The sequence below is a fragment of the Lygodium microphyllum genome, chromosome 8 (genome assembly GCF_053477565.2).
Source record: "Lygodium microphyllum isolate KBCC chromosome 8, Lygodium_microphyllum_v1.1.10, whole genome shotgun sequence".
In the NCBI taxonomy this organism is placed as follows: domain Eukaryota; kingdom Viridiplantae; phylum Streptophyta; class Polypodiopsida; order Schizaeales; family Lygodiaceae; genus Lygodium; species Lygodium microphyllum.
In genome coordinates, this window is record NC_141142.1 from 3,545,910 (window position 1) to 3,562,268 (window position 16,359).

General features: G+C 43.3%; 1 protein-coding gene across 7 annotated transcripts; it reads left to right on the forward strand.

Annotated features, from left to right (window-relative positions):
• LOC148031911 (uncharacterized) lies at positions 1-15,549 on the forward strand. Of its 7 annotated transcripts, XM_087682498.1 has the most exons (3): positions 1-3,702; positions 13,179-13,373; positions 15,221-15,549. In XM_087682498.1, exon 1 carries the CDS (start codon positions 132-134, stop codon positions 3,000-3,002), a length of 2,871 nt encoding a protein of 956 aa, XP_087538624.1. In that variant the 5' UTR covers positions 1-131; the 3' UTR covers positions 3,003-3,702; positions 13,179-13,373; positions 15,221-15,549. The 7 variants fall into 7 exon arrangements, with proteins under 7 accessions (XP_087538624.1, XP_087538622.1, XP_087538620.1 ...); XM_087682496.1 differs by lacking the exon at positions 13,179-13,373 and having other exon boundaries at positions 1-3,772; positions 15,221-15,547; XM_087682494.1 differs by lacking the exon at positions 13,179-13,373 and having other exon boundaries at positions 15,221-15,547.
• Positions 15,550-16,359: the final 810 nt, after the last annotated feature.

The window sequence follows — 16,359 nt, forward strand, 5'->3', positions numbered from 1 at the left end:
TCCAATTGCGCATCGGGGAGAATGGAGACGAAGGTGAGAGAGAGAGCGAGAGAGCGGTTTTCACAGTTACTACTACCTACAAAGAAGGGAACACATGACAGGGAAATGTCGGCTACCTTGTCTTCTTCGCAATGGTAAGTTGCTACCACAAGCGGCTCTTCTCTTCTTTTGCCAGCAGGAAAAGCTGCAGCATCCCTTCCCCTCGCACGATACCAGCAGACAGGAATCAGGCCAAACGGGGACCGAAGCCTCACCATCCTCAGGCAGTGGACTTTCTCTCACCAGCTCATCAGCACACCTTTCTTAAGCATTTGCGGGGCCGTCACACAAGCCGGGATAGTCCTGATGATGGAAGCTTCAAGCAAGCGGAAGGCCATGCACGCATTGGATGCACAGAAGCAGGTGGCAATGGCAGGCGCAGGTTTGAGAGGGACGGTCCCTGTACACCAGCCAGACCGCTGAGCAATGAAGGTAGCCATAGTCATCATTCCCAGCCAGTGCAGGAAGATGCCCACCTTCGTGGACAATCTCTGGGAGAACGATTCCACAGGCATGCCTACTTCGGTGATCAAGGTAGCCATAGTCATCATTCCCAACCAGTGCAGGAAGATGGTCACTTTCATGGACGACTGCTAGGAGAACAACACCACGGGCATGCCTACATTGGTGATCAAGGTAGCCATCCCCAACGGACGCAAGAGGACTGTGGACAACCACTGGGAGAACAATTCTATGGGCGTGGCTACCTTGGTGATCAAAGTAGCCACAGTCATCATTCCCAACCAGTGCAGGAAGATGGTCATCTTTGTGAACGACCACTAGGAGAAAAATTCCATGGGCATGCCTACTTTGGTGATCAAGATAGCCACAGTCATCATTCTCAACCAGTGCAGGAAGATGGTCACTTTTGTGGACGACCAGCGGGAGAACGATTGGATGGGCATGCCTACATCGGTGGTAAAGTCAGCCACAGTCACCATTCCCAATCAGTGCAGGAAGATGATTACCTTCATCGACGGCCAGTGGGAGAACGATTCCATGGGCATGCTTACATGGCTGCTCAAGGTAGCCGTAGTCGCCATTTCCAACCAGTGCAGGAAGATGGTCACCTTAGTGGACTACCAGTGGGTGAACGATTCCACAGGCATGCCTACATCGGTGATCAATGTAGCCATGGTCATCATTCCCTGCCAGTGCAGGAAGATGGCCATCTTTGTGGATTACAACTGGGAGAACGATTCCATGGGCATGCTCACATTGGTGATCTTTCAAGAGATAGTCTATCTCACAAGATCAACCATATTACCGAGATCTTGCTTCGGCATTCATCTCCTGACCCATTGCAATTGGATGCATCTCTCAGTCCTTTTGCACCAAACTTGAAGCCTTACCTTGTCTCTGGGGTACTCAAGCGTCTAGGGGGGCTGGGATCAACGGCAGTACCTGCTGCTACTGGTTTTTTTGGTTGGGCAGGCCAGCAGCGGGGCTTTAGTCACACAGTTGGATCATATACCTGCTTTATTGACATCCTTGGCATGGCCCATGACATACGTGGCATCTCGCAATGCCTTATAGACATGACAACTGCAGGTATTGCTGGGAATGCCAAAATATATAACACTCTCATTAGAGTCTATGGTCGCTTGAGTATGCTAAAGGAAGCAGAAGAGACATTTTGCTACATGAAAAGTTTGCAGCATGAGCCGTCTCGCCATGCTTATACTATTCTTCTTAATTGTTTTGTGAAAGCCAGGTATATCAAAAAAGCAGAGGAGATCTTCCAAGATATGAAGGCTGCAGGATGTCCACCCGATTTAATTGCTTATTCTGTCCTAATGGATGGACTTGGGAAGGTTGGAAGGGTAGATGATGCTATACAGTTATTCTGTGAAATGACTGAAGCAGGGTTTAGTCCTGATATTGTAGCCTTCTCGACCCTTTTGTCGCGCCTCTGTGATGTGGGTAAACTAACGGAGGCTCTGTGGCTTGTTAATGAGGCTTTTCGGCACGGTTTGGAGTTGGATGTCCCCTCTTGCAATATTTTGTTGAACGCATATTGCAAGGCAGGTAAGTTTGATGAAGCTGATAAGCTTATGCGCAGTATGAAATCAAGCAATTGTGCACCAAATGTCATTACATATAATACAATCATACATAGCCTTTGCAGCGCGGGCAAGATATTTGAGGCTCTCAAAGTCGTGAGTTTTATGCAGGAGAATGGTTGTGCACCAGATGTAAGCACGTTCACCATATTGGTGAACTACTTTTGTAAAATGGGTGATATTGACAAATGTATCCAACTTCTTGAGGAGATGAATTCACTAGGATGTGCGCCGGATGTATGGATTTACAATGCCCTGCTCTCTGCTCTTTGTCAAGCAGGTAGGTTTGGGGCAGCAGCTGATCTCTTTGAAAAAATCTCAAAACCGTCATTTGCATCGTGTGATAGTGTTCTAGAGAGTTTCTCTAAGGGAGCTCCTGAGGCTGAAGGGCCTAAAACAATTCTACAGGCTGTGGAGAAGGCTTGCAAACTAGATATTGTTACTATCAGCACATTAATAAATGGGCTTTGCAATTCAGGCAGGCTGGAGGAGGCACTTGAGCTTGCTAAAAAAATGAAGGAAAAAGGGTTGGCGTGGAATCATATTATTTATAATACCTTGATAGTAAGCTTTTGTAAGGCAAAGAGACTTGAAGAAGCCTGGGATCTCTTGACAGAAATGTGGGACAGTGGTTGTGATTACTGCTGCAAATCTTTCACTTCATTCATTAGTAGCATCTGCGCAGCTGGCAATGTTGTTGAAGCATTTGAAATGCTGGATCTGATGGTTCAAAGGCACTGTATACCAGATGACTATTTTTATCGGGCAATTGCCAAGTCACTTTCAAAAGCAGATTGTACACAAACAGCTCGTGAGATAGTGGCTGTAAAGGTCAAACACAGTCCTCCTGTAATGGTTGATGTATATACAAAGCTACAAAATGTCCTTGAGAAGCTGTAGCCTCTGCTGCCTTTCAACTTTCTACATCATGTGGTCACGGCTGAAAGGAAATTGCATCATACTTTTTCAAAGATCAATTTCAGATTTCAGCTGCCCTGCAGGGTGTGTAATATGTGGATGATGCTTGAATGCTTCAACTCTGTCTATCGAGTCAATGTGGATGCTTTGACAATATAGAGAGATGCCTTACCATCATAAGTCTCGAACTGCAGGCAGGTAGCAAAGGTCAATGGGGCTTTAAATGTGCTTAATGCATTCAGCTGGCTTATATTGCAATTTGCATTCTTCTCCATAACATCATGAGTGTACATTCTGCTTTCATTTCTTTGCAGTATCAGTAGGACTTGCATGTCAATAACTTCCAGCAGAACAGCAGACAGGAATCCGGCCAAAGTGGGGACAAAGCCTCACCATCATCAGGAAGTGTGCACTCTGTGAGCAGTGCAGGAGCATGGCTTTAAGCATTATGGGCCAGTCACAAGCCTGGGGGTTCCTTATGATGGAAGCTGCAAGCCATACATGCGTTGGATGCACAAACATGGGTAATTTCGCATGCAAGCTTGGGAGGAATTCCACCTACACCAATCGGACCAGGGGCTGAGGATAGTGATAGTCATCATTCCCAATCAGTGCAGGAAGATGGCCACATTTTTGGACAAGGAATGGTGGGAGAAGGGATTGCATGGGCATGTTTCCACTGGTGAGCTTTCAAGTGATAATGTATCTCTAAGTATCAACCGTTCAGTTAAGATCCTACTAGCATTCATCTTGTGAGTCATCATTACTGGATGCATCTTTCAATTTTTTTTTTTTGCACTAAACTTGAATCCTTACCCTTGTCTGTTGGGTACTCAAGCTGCTAGGATCATTGCCTGTTGCTACTGGTTTTTTTGGTTGGCGGGCCAGCAGCAGGGCTACTGTGACACAATCAGATCATATACCTTATTTACATCCTCAGCATGGCCATGACATACGTGGCATCTCTTGATGCCTTATTGACATTACAGCTGTGGGTATTGCTGGGAATGCCAAATTAGATAATACTTCTAAGAGTCTTTGGACACTTAAGTAATGCTGAAGGAAGTAGAAGAGACATTTTGCTACATGAAAAGTTTGAGGCATGAGTCGTCTCTCATCATGCTTATACCATTAGGCAAGTATATAAAAAAAGTGGAGATTTTCTAAGGTTTGAGGTCTACAGGATGCGTACATGATTTAATTGCTTATTCTGTCCTATTGGATGGACTTGGCAAGTTTGGAAGCATGGATGATGTTATACAGTTATTCTGTGAAATGACTGAGGCAGGGTTTAGTCCTGATAATGTAGCACCCTGTTGGTCCACCTTTGTGCTTGGAAGGCTCTATGGCTTGTCAGTGAGGCTCTTCTGCATGGCTAAGAGTTGGATGTTCCCACTTGCAGTATTTTGTTGAAAGCATATTGCGAATTGAGGCACACTCCCTATAGTGGACACTATAAGCTAGCTCCCAAAAGAAGCAAAGTCCTTGTCAATGGGTGAATATCTAATGCTTGAACTAAAATTGAACTCAAAAATTATGTCCAAAAGCGAGATAGAAGCATGGATGTACTATTCTCCTTGTTATATGGCCATAGCAAATCTAGAGACAGAAGTAAAAGAAGATATAGAAGCAGAAGTAGAAGATACAATAGAAAGCATGTTTTTTTACCTATAGAGCCCCTACAAAGACAGTGGCTAAAGAAGATGACAATAAAAGTGGAGATGAAGATAATGAAAATGAGTTGGATCCAACTCATCTATTCAACCAGAAGAGGATAGAAATGAGGTTTGAGGAAGTTGATAAGCTTATGTTTGGTATGAAATCAAGGAATGTCATACCACATGCCATTGCATAACCAGCCATACACAGCCTTTACATGTGGGTAGGATACTAGAGGCTCTTTAAGCTGTAACTTTGATACAGGAGAATGGTTGTGCACTAGATGTAAAACATGTTCAACATATCAGTGAACTACTTTTGCAAAATGGGTGATATTAAGAAACATATCGACTATTAGGGGGAGATGAATTCACTAGGATGTGCTTTGGATGTATGGATATACAGTGCTTAGACTTTGTCAAGCACAATTTGGGGCCGCAGCTGATGTCTTTAAAACAACCTCATAATGATCATTTGCATCTCGTGATAGCATTATAAAGAGCTTTTCTAAGGGAGCCCTGGAAACTGAAGGGTGGAAACGATTCCATGGGTGGTGGAGAAGGCTCACAAACTAGATATTGTTACTAATAGCACAATAATAAATGTGCTGTGCCATCCAGGCAAGCTAGAGGAGGTGCATGAGCTTGCTAAAGGAATAAAAGAAAACATATTGGCATGGAACTATATTCTAGAGTATCAGATCCTCTTTGGTCTGCGCTTTTATAGTGTGGTGTCCAAAGGTATATTGGAGAGGTGGTTCTACTATTGCTAATTCTTTTATTAAGCTCTCCACATCCTCCTCAGCTTGCTCTATGGTATTGTAAATTGAAGCATGGGACCTGTTGACAGAAATGTAGGACAGTGGTTGTGGTCATTGCTGCAAGTCTTTTACTTTGGTCATTGGTGGCCTATGATGCCACTTATCCGGGTTTCCATGGAAAGAGGTGTTGGTGCCGAAGAAATGGGCCCTCATTTGCTGTGCTGGATCTGATGGTGCAAAGGCAATGTGTACCAGATGATTTTGTGTTGGGCAATTGTGAGGTCACTTTCAAAAGCAATCTTGTCTCTCCACATAGACATCGTGGTAGGGAACCCCTCGCCACGACATGGCACCTCCTCTCATCGGGATTGTCTTTGCGTACGTCGTGCATGGTCCCTCCCTTCCTCTACCTTGCGATGACAGGATACCCTCTCCCCACGATGGAATAGTTTGAATGACACCTTTTGAACCTCCTACGCTTGTGATTCAACATCTTTCCCTTCTGGTCCATGATTATTCTCTCTTGTTGGATACTAATTGCATTCGTAAGGTTAGTCTTCATCTTTTTGTGGCCCTGAAGTTTCCTCTAGTGGATGTGAAGCTTTGTTACTCTCTTCTGAAAACGGTGCACAAACTGCTCTTGAGATGCTTGATATAAAGATCAAACACAGTCCTATAATGGTCAACATGTATATAGAGCTATGAAATGTTCTTGAGAAACTATAGCTTTTACTACCTTTCAACTTTCCAATGTGTGGGCATGCCTGAATTGAAAATTCATACTCCTTTTTCAAAAATCAGTCCAGTTGGCCTTGTAATAGGTGCATGATGCTTGTGCTGTCTCTATCTGGTTAATATTGGATGTTTTGACAATGTGGAGAATAGCCTCATAATCATGTCTCAAATCTTATGTAACACACATGGGCATTGCCCACACATATGGGTGCCATACACCAGACAGGCAATGGGATAGGTGCGAGGCAGATGATGTGGCGGAAGGATTGTATGAGAGGTGGGGCTTGTGTGTGAAAGGGGAGATAGATAGGTCATGGCATGACTTGAAGATGGTGTGCAGCAGATCATGGCAGCGGTATTGTGTCTTGTTGATTGTGGGAGTAGGTCGACAGCAAAAAGGGAATGATGTTTTCCTAAGGCATAGCTTTAAAATTGTCAATGATGTGGGACACCACTAAAACATCAACCTGGCTGTTTTAATTAATTGAAAAAAAGCGATGGATGATGGAGTGTTAGGCTAAATGTTGTGTCAGCTGTGCAGTTGAACAAATAAGATAAAATAAGGCTGTAGGTGCAAATATTTGGGACATTGTAACAATCATCTTGGAGAGGGTCAGCAATCACATAATCTTTTTCTTCTGTTTTTGTGGAGTTGCAAGGAGTAGCAAAGAGCAAGTCTAGCCATGTGTTGGAGTGTGTGTAGAATCGGAGGCATTCGAGGCTTGATCAAAGTGAAGACTCTTGGAGGTAGATCAAGACAAAGTGAAGAGCTGTCCGGGATAAGACAGCTAGGTGACCTCATGGATTTGAAGTGCTGGTTTAAGCTTAGGCTTTTGGAGCCAAATTTCTATTTTTCTGCCTCTCTTGGGTTCTTTTGTCTTCTGAAGAGTTGTGCATTCGGATTGGGAGTCTTACGTCTTAGTGTTAGAGATTGTCATCCCTTGGACATGCATTTTTCTCAATTAGGGTGGTTACATATGCAGTTTTCAGCCGGGCAGTTATTTGAGAGAATTTCGGTGTACGGAGCAGGTTTGCCACATCAGCAATGCCATGGCAGCAGCAGACATGCAGGATGCAGTCGGACTGCCACATGGCAGTCCAGTCAAACTGCTGTATAGTCGGCCAGTTTTTCTGCACAGTCGGCTGCATTAAGTGCAGCCAACCTGATTATTTCTTGGCATTTTAATTAGGCTATAAATAGCTTGCCACCAGCACACTCTCATTCTTGCAGTTACAGATTTTAGGGCAGAGATTGGGCAGATTGCAGTAGACTTTGAGGTGTCCAGCAGGGAGACATTGTCGAGGTCGAGATAGGTAGACATATGGACTATGCCCGTATACATATCTGCATTCCTTTGTATTCAGCATACTTTATACAATAGATCTTCATGTTCTTCTGTCTCTCTCTCTCTCTCTCTCTCTCTCTCTCTCTCTCCGTGTTTCACCCTACTCTCTCAATCTTGGTCCCACGCTTCCGCACTACTGCACTCTGACATGGTATCAGAGCAATGAAGATGGACTAACTGAGTGAAGAACCCATCTGAAGAGGAGATTTCAGCGCAACATAAGGCTGCATTTCCAGCTTTCAAGGGCGAGCGGGAGGGTTGCACATCGGAACAAGGCTGAAGCGAGCGTGGCTATGCAGAAAAGGATCAAAGTTGGTGAAGTTATTGCTATTTGTTGCTGTTCCAAGAGGAGGAAGGCTGAGTTTTTGGCTTTCAAGTGTAGATTTGATCTTTTCATTGCCTCCAGCAGGTTAAGGTTGTTCGAGACGAGCAAACCATATTCCTAGCAGGCCTTGTGTTCACAATCAAAGGGGGTTGCTTTTGTGTTCTGTGTAGGCACTATAGATGAAGATGTCTTTTGAGGCTGAGACAGGAATGATGAAGTTCTGAATCATGGAGTGAATGTGATCACCACGAATCATGAACCACGAACCGCAATGTCCTCTTGAAGGGGTGTGAGGGTAGTAGAGAGACTGGAGAGAAGAGGTGATGGACTGAATGAATTAGTTGTAAGGAATGAATGAGAGAGTGGCCTATAAATAGGCACAGTCGGTCTAGGATGGTGCTCCTTTTTAGGGCTGCAAACCCTAAACGCAAAAACGCAAACTGTGGGTGAAGAGTGAAGGGTTTCTCAACATAAGTTGCAGTCTTTTTCTGCCTTAACTTTTCTTCGTCTTATCTCTCAAACTCAGTTTAAGCTTTGGCATACTCGGTTTGGCCACCTCAATTATGATTACCTTCGGAAGGCGTCTAAGGACCAGCTTGTTCAGGGTTTGTCGGATATTGTGGTGAGCTAGCAACCTTGTGTATCTTGCATCTGTGGGAAGCAGACTCGTGATGTTGTTCCCAACAAGGCTTCAAGACGGTCTTCAACACCCTTGGAGCTTGTTTCTACTGATCTTTGTGGACCGATGAGGATGGAGTCCCTTAGAGGGAGCTTGTATTTCATGCTAATTGTGGATGATTACATTAGGATGACAGGGGCCTATTTCTTGAAGTTGAAGTCAGAGGCTTTCTCCCACTTTAAGGATTGGTTGCTCTTTGAGGAGAACTGATCGGGACAGAAGGTGAAGACCTTGCGATCGGATAAGAGTAGAGAATTTGTTTCTAATGAGTTTGCTCGCTTTTGTGCAGATCGTGGTATTTACTAGGAGTTTGCCAATACAAATACCGCTCAGGAGAATGTCATCTTGGAGCGGAAGAATCGCAGTGTGATCGAGATGGCTCGTACTATGATGGAGCATCGTCAGACACCTCAATGTCTATGGGTTGAGGTTGTGGCTACTATAATCCACATCCTTAATCGTTTCCCCACTTCCACTGTTGTTGGTATGACTCCTTATGAGGCGTACTTTGGGTCAAAGCTAGATGTTTTTTATTTCAAGGTCTTTGGGTGTGATGCCTATGTTCACATCCCGAAGACATAGCGTGACAAATTTGAAGCGGCTTCCAAAAGACAGGTGTTTGTGGGCTATAGCTCGCAGTTTCAAGGCTATCGATTGTATGATCCCGTTAAACGGGATGTCTACACGAGCCGTGATGTTCGGTTCATGGAGGTTCTAGCCCTAGAGGGGGGTGAGGACCACCTTGTTCTTGGAGATCCTGGTGATAGCTGGGCCGCAGCGACCATTCCTCTCGAGCTTGTCTCTTGAGGACTCTTCTTCAGACGAGGAGCCTAGTTGCCAGCTACTGGATTCATCGATTGCTCCTCCCTTGTCAGTGGACCTTCCAAAAACTTCAGCAGATGGAGAGTAAGGAGGCGAGATCCGGCCTTCTCGTTGGGCCCGTGACATGCTCCGAGATTTAGGGATCGAGGGGGTCCTTGAGGAGTGGCAATCGCAAGATGGACTGCGGAGGTCATGGAGGCACTAGACACATTCTATGGAGCTTGTTTGCTCTAACTACTGTTTGATGTCCCGTGTTATATAGGATAGAGAGCCTACCTCTGTGAAGGAGGCTTTACAGTCTGATCATTGGCGGAAAGCGATGGAAGCCGAGTTAGAGGCTATTGAGTAGAATGGCACTTGGTACCTTGTGCCTCGTTCCGCTCATAAGAAGGTGATTGGTGTCAAATGGGTCTTCAAGACCAAGTACCATAGTGATGGCTCTTTGAACAAGCACAAGGCTCACCTTGTTGCTAAAGGTTTTACTCAACACCGAGGTATTGATTTCCATGATACTATTTGCCCCCATTGCTCGTATGGCGACTATCTGTGCTGTTCTTGCCTTGGCTGGTCATAGGAGATGGCCCGTTTTTCAGTTGGATGTGAAGTCGACCTTCTTGAACGGTGATTTGGAGGAGGAGATTTATATAGAGCAGCCTCATGGCTTTGGTTCCTCAGATGGGAAGGTTTAAAGGTTGAAGAAGGCCTTGTATTGCCTAAAGCAGACTCCGTGTGCTTGGAATGAGAAGATTGATTCGTTTCTCCAAGAAAAGTTGGGATATCGGCACTCTAGGTCCGATCCACAGCTTTATGTGCACACTTGCGCCATGAGATTTATCAGACTCAGAGGGGGATTTTCATCTCTCAGCCAGAGATATGTATAGGAGTTGTTGGTGACCCTTGAGATGGAGGATTGTCGGTCCATTTCTACTCCTATGGATCTGAACTGGAAGGCCACTTCACACTCAAATTCTCCTTTAGCGGATGCTATCCTCTACCGTCAGCTGATTGGATTGTTGATTTGGCTCCTCAGCACATGGGTTTATCTATGTTTTGCTATAGGTCTCTTGGCTGGGTTCATGAGTCCACCTCAGCAGGTGCATTGGCAAGCTGCCCAGAGGATACTACAATTTCTAAGGGGGACCTCCGATCTAGGGATTTACTATCCAACAGGTATAGGTGCTTCCAATCTTGTCCTTGCAGGTTGGAGTGATTCGGATTGGGCTGGCGATGTGGACCATAGGGGGTCTACTATAGGTTATTGTTTTACCTTGGGTGCAAGTGTTATCTGTTGGAGTGGCAAGAAGCAATGCAGAGTAGCGCTATCTTCAATTGAGGCGGAGTATCGAGTCGCGTCTTCTACCACTTGTGAGATTGTGTGGCTTTGGAGATTGTTGGAGGAGCTTGGTTGCCCCCAGACTCATCCTACTATTCTACAGTGCGACAATGAGAGTTGCATGGCCTTGGCAAGAAATCCTGTATTCCATGCCCGGATGAAGCACATAGAGATCCAGTACCACTTCACAAGGAGAAGCTTCTGGATGAGACCATCGATTTGGAGTACTGTAAGACCGAGGAAAATCTTGCAGATCTATTTACGAAGGTGCTTCCCCAGGCTCTACTTCACTCTGACACTTAGATAGCTGAGTTGAAAGGGAGTTGAAATGCGGCATGCAGCTACGTTCTCTTGTATTAGCGCAGTCCTCCATTAGCACATTGCCACAAACAGGTGTGCAGACCCCACATGGTGAAAGTGCGTGGAGTATTTAGACAAAGATGCATGCATGTGCATGCATAATTCTTTTTATTTTTGAAATTATTGCTCTTTAATTTACAGATTTGGGATGTGCAAATGGCACACATCTACATGCGCGTGTGCACACACAGGTTTTGCATGGGGATATGAGAGAGAGAGAGAGAGATTTGCAGCAGCTCAGCCCAACATGACCCTCAACTCAGTCCTGCGCAACCAGATTTTCCTAGCCAATGATCGTGCTCACCCTACAGGCAGTTAGTCCTACGCAAATATTTTTTTGGATAGTTCGTGCTGACCAACCCTGCAGACAATCTGTAGATAGGCCAGGCCCATGGGCACACAGTCAATTTCTTAGTCCAGTAGCCTTTCTATCAGTTGTCTGCAGATTTAGTCACAGAGTCACTTAAAGAAGCAGGTACACTGTAATACAGACCTGCTTTTGTATAGTTGTGCAGGTAACATGCACAGGTGGACATGCAGTCAGGTCCCTGGACTTTGGTGACACAGAAAGAGAGAGAGCAGATCACTGTGTCTCTGTAGTCTTAAATGCAGACTGGGACTCTAACCTAGGCAAGATGCAGACACCTTGTGGTATAGATGTGGATTTCCTTGATCAGCAAATTTGAGAAGTGGAAGAAGAATTGGTGGGCTCTGATGTTGACACTTCAGCTGAGGATTTTCATGAGCACATGCAACCTGCCAGGCATCTTTAGGGCACCAGAAACCAGAGGATTAGATACCACCTTGCAATGTCTGATCCTTTGGTTTCTGGTGCTCTAGAGATGCCTCATGAGGTGGCATGTACTCCTCACTCGCAGGCAAATGAGTCTTTAGTATATGCTTGCAAGTGCTAATAATCTCACGAATGACTGTTCGTGTGTGCATGAAGGAAAAGTGAAAATTTTCCAGACAGTAATCATGTAGTAGCTGTCATGGGGATAGAAATAGTATTACAGCAGATTGCTGCCTTCCATGAGAGGGCAACTATGTTTATTTTATGGGAAGGACTCCTTTGATTCTCTGTATTAGAGCATGGCTGTAGTCAATGCTTTTGAGTGATGATAGGCATTAGAATGATGTTTAGGGCATGTGTAGGCTCCTTTTGTGGAGGAGATTTATGATGGATTGAAAGGGTTCTTTGAGGTCCTATTTTACACGGAGTCTTGTGCATAGATAATGTAGTGTATCCCTCTCTTTCTAGAGAGTTAATTGGTTCATGCGGTCCCATGAAGGCCCATGGAGAAATTTCAAGATGTTCTTAGGCAGGTATGCCCAATTTGGATGGATGTGGTTAATTTCCTTTTTTTAAACCTTTGGTGACACCTTCATGTGGTCCCAGGAAGGCCCATGGAGAAATTTCAAGATGTTCTTAGGAAGGTATGCCCAATTTGGATGGATGTGGTTAATTTCCTTTTTTTAAACCTTTGGTGACACCTCCTTTGGTATTGATACCTCTTGGTCAGGTTTTGGTGGAGCCTCGTTTAGCCTCTTATAACGAAAATAGAGCTTGCATGCTTTGGGATATTGGGAAACCTTGAGCTAGTAAAACTGGTTTTGAGACACTAGGGTTGCACACGTCGGTTTTTGAGCTGAAATGGGGGACTTTTGCAAGACACTCTTTTAGATGTGGCCAATTGGGCCGTTTTGTTTCTAAATTGATCATGCTCTTGAGGTTTTGTAGCGTGATTTGGATTCTCAGGTGGATATGTAGGAGTATGAACCCCATGATGTGCCTCCGTAGCAATGTGTTTCTCCCATTGTACCTCTTGGTCTATGTGGATATGAAAATATAGATTCGCTTCAGGCTAGGCTTGTAGGTGAGTTGTGTTTTGTCTGTTAGGAACAAGTGTCTAAGGATGCTCCTTGGATTACAGTGGTTGAATGCCATGCTTCACAGGAATCCCATTCGATTCTTGCGTATTCAGCTTTTGATAATGTCGCACAGACTTTTCAATGCATGGGTAAGGGCTTTTACTCTACATCTTAAATGTCTCATGTCCCTACAATTGGAGTAGTTAATAAAGGTGCTTTTGATTCTACTTTGAGGTTTGATGCTCATGGAAGGTTGTTGCCCTCTAGGTGTGTATTGCATACTCAACAATAGCAATTCCCTATTTGCACATCAATTGCAAGTGGCAAAGGGCGAATCTTGTGGATGTAATCCGTGGTGAAATGGAGAGATTTTAGGTTGCTAAATTTGTGGATACAAAAGGGAAAGTGGTGATTCAATAGTTCTTCCCCTCTTTGTTCATCATGAGGCTTGCCTTATGGAAGGTAAATGGAGTTCATCGAGCACAATAAGCTATATAGGTTGTGGAGGATTGTTTTTGCCAATAATATTGGGATGTTTTCTATGCGTAGAGCGTAAACAACACTTGTTAGCTTGTTCTACCTATGATTTTACGATGTTCTTCAGTGGTCGGGTTTCTCATAAATCTGGAGTTATATTGGTTGCCCCAATCTTCGTTGCAGCTATCATTTGTTTGTCAAGATGTTTAGGGTAGATTCTTTGTTGTGGAGATGATATATTAGGGGGAGGTTTTGTGGTTGGTGTGTGTGTGTGTGTGTGCTCCTATTGCAGCTTGGGATTGTCGTTAGCTTTGGGAAGATTTGCAGTGTCTTTCTAGGGCATGTTAGAGGCTTGTTATGGATGACTTTAATATTTGTGAGTCTACAGACTAGGCAACTTCACCTCACTTTGTTATGGATGGTCATAAGTGTTAGACATGAGATGTATTAGTAGCCTTGTCATTGAAACAAGATACGTGATTGTGGTTACATTCTTATGGATTTGGATTTACATATCGGCTCTTTAGCATTTGGATACTTGGCTTGAGTTGGATAGAACGTGCATTTGCCACAATCATTCCTTTCTTTCAATAGTGATTGACATATGCGTCGAGAGACATTATGTTCTTTTTTATCATTATCCCTTGGTTTTGGAAATGACCAATTGGTTGGTGCATTCCTTTCTTCCAATAGTGATTGACATGTGGACCGAGAGACATCATGTTCTTTTTAATCATTATTCCTTGGTTTTGGAAATCACCCATTGACTGGCACATGCCTTCAAGCCTCTCCTTGCTCTCTTGCCTTTGTGTTTTAATTAGTATTTCGGGCCTTTGTGTTTTAATTAGTTTTTCAGGCACATGCAACAACTGCTTGCTTCATTCAACATGTAGATTCTGTCTAGGGGTATCAATGCATAGCTCGTTCTTAGGTATAATGCATGTGCCTTCTCTTGACAATACAATATTCAATATACATTTACTTTTCATGTTCAATTACAACATTTGCAACCTTTGTTGGAGCATTTGGTATCTATGTAATAGGCTAGGGATGATGACTTGGTCACATGTTTTGAATGGTTGAAATACAGAGTCCAAGCTCTTGAACATCCTCAAGTACTATCTTGAACATTCGGTATCTATATAATAGGCTAGGGATGATGACTTGCTCACATGTTTTGAATGGTTGAAATACAGAGTTCAAGCTCTTGAACATCCTTAAGTACTATCTTGTTATAGTTCTTAGCTTTGGTATTCTTGTAACTGCACTTGGATGCATGATTAGTCGTATGCCTTTCACCACACTTGAAGCATAGACCGGTCTCTTTGCACTCTCTAAAAAGATCCATGGGTATGAATTTGCCATTGTTTGTTGAATTAATTTTTGTTCTACTATCACCTTGTTTAGGCTCAATTTTATGGTGGACTATTGGCTTTGAAGCACTTTATTGCCTTGAAGCATTAAATATGGGATATGTGGGGACTTTGGGGTTACCAAATGAAGTAGTAGATCCACCATAATTGCCATCAAAGTTACCATGTCTATTAACATTCCTTTTCTATTCAAAAAAAGTTTGCATAGGGATTGACCCATTTGGATGCTTTGCATGATAATAACTACTAAACTCATCATTTGTTTGCTTAGCTACGATAGAAATATATCCTAGAGAATATTGTGCATTTGATGAATGATCAGGATGATATGGTTATTGACCTTGCACATATTATTCAAATATGCCTTTAGTACTAAAATATTTTTTGCGACCACATGAAGTTCTTTTTGATGTTGTTCATTTTGTCCATTGATACATTTGTGACTTGTTTTGAAATCAGGTTAAGCTTGAATGGGTAGGATATTATAAAGGCTGAAGTGGAGGATGTGCTATCCCATTTCCTACACATGAAAAGACTTGCTTGGGATGGCCTCCCTAATGAGTTGTTTCCAATCCATGTGGAATAGCTTAGTGACTTGCCTTTGCTAGCACATCTGGAGGCCCACTTTGATGCCCTTGGATTGGAAGATTGTAATTATTCATTTATTGCGCAAGGTTCCTTTTCCATGTATGTTGAAATATTAGAGATCCAATTATGTTATGGATTGTTTATATAAATTCATTACCAACAGATTATGTAAAGTGGTTCCGCAATTGATTTATCCATGACAGTATGGTTTTATTAAGGGATGGAACATCATGCATATTATTTTGAATGTTCAAATGGGGGTTGATTATGCCAAAGCCTCTAGCTAGCAGGTTGTTATGATCCAGCTAGATATTGAAAAATATTGGTCTTATTAGCTAGTCTTTCCTATGGTAATTGATGTTTACCATGGGTTTTGGTCCTCACATGACTTTTATTATTGTTACAATCAATGGGGATGCTACGTTACATATTGCGCTTAATTGGGAGAGAGGGAGTTCACAAATGAGATTGCCTTGTCAGCCCTCTTAGTCATTTATTGTTTGCATTGGTCACTCATTGATGCTCTCTTTGTTGGATAGGCTCGTTGATGATGGAGAGATCATTGGTGTGACTCTTTCTAGTGGTGCCCAACTTTTGGGCCAATCTCTAGTAGATGATTTGGAAGCTTGACTTTATAAGTATATAATGTACATAGACTCACATAATTTGGTCCATCGGTATGTTAAAAACATGATTGAATGCATCTTCAAGTGTTTGCAAATAGTGATGGTGGATTAAGTTTTCTTCACTTTTTTGAGGCCTACTATTGGGTGATTTAAGCTAGTGGTAGGTATCCTTGCAATAATAAGTTACATTGTAAATTCCTTATTCCCTTTCTTGGATATCAAGATACAAGATCATGTCAATGACTATCTAGTTCCCTTAGAGCTTGAACTCGAGGAAAAGTTTTCTGATTTTATTCCTCCACAAGTGACATTGATCTTGAAGACTACACAATGGGGATGCATAGTTTGTATTTCACATGTAGGTATGTTTCTTAAGACTAATGA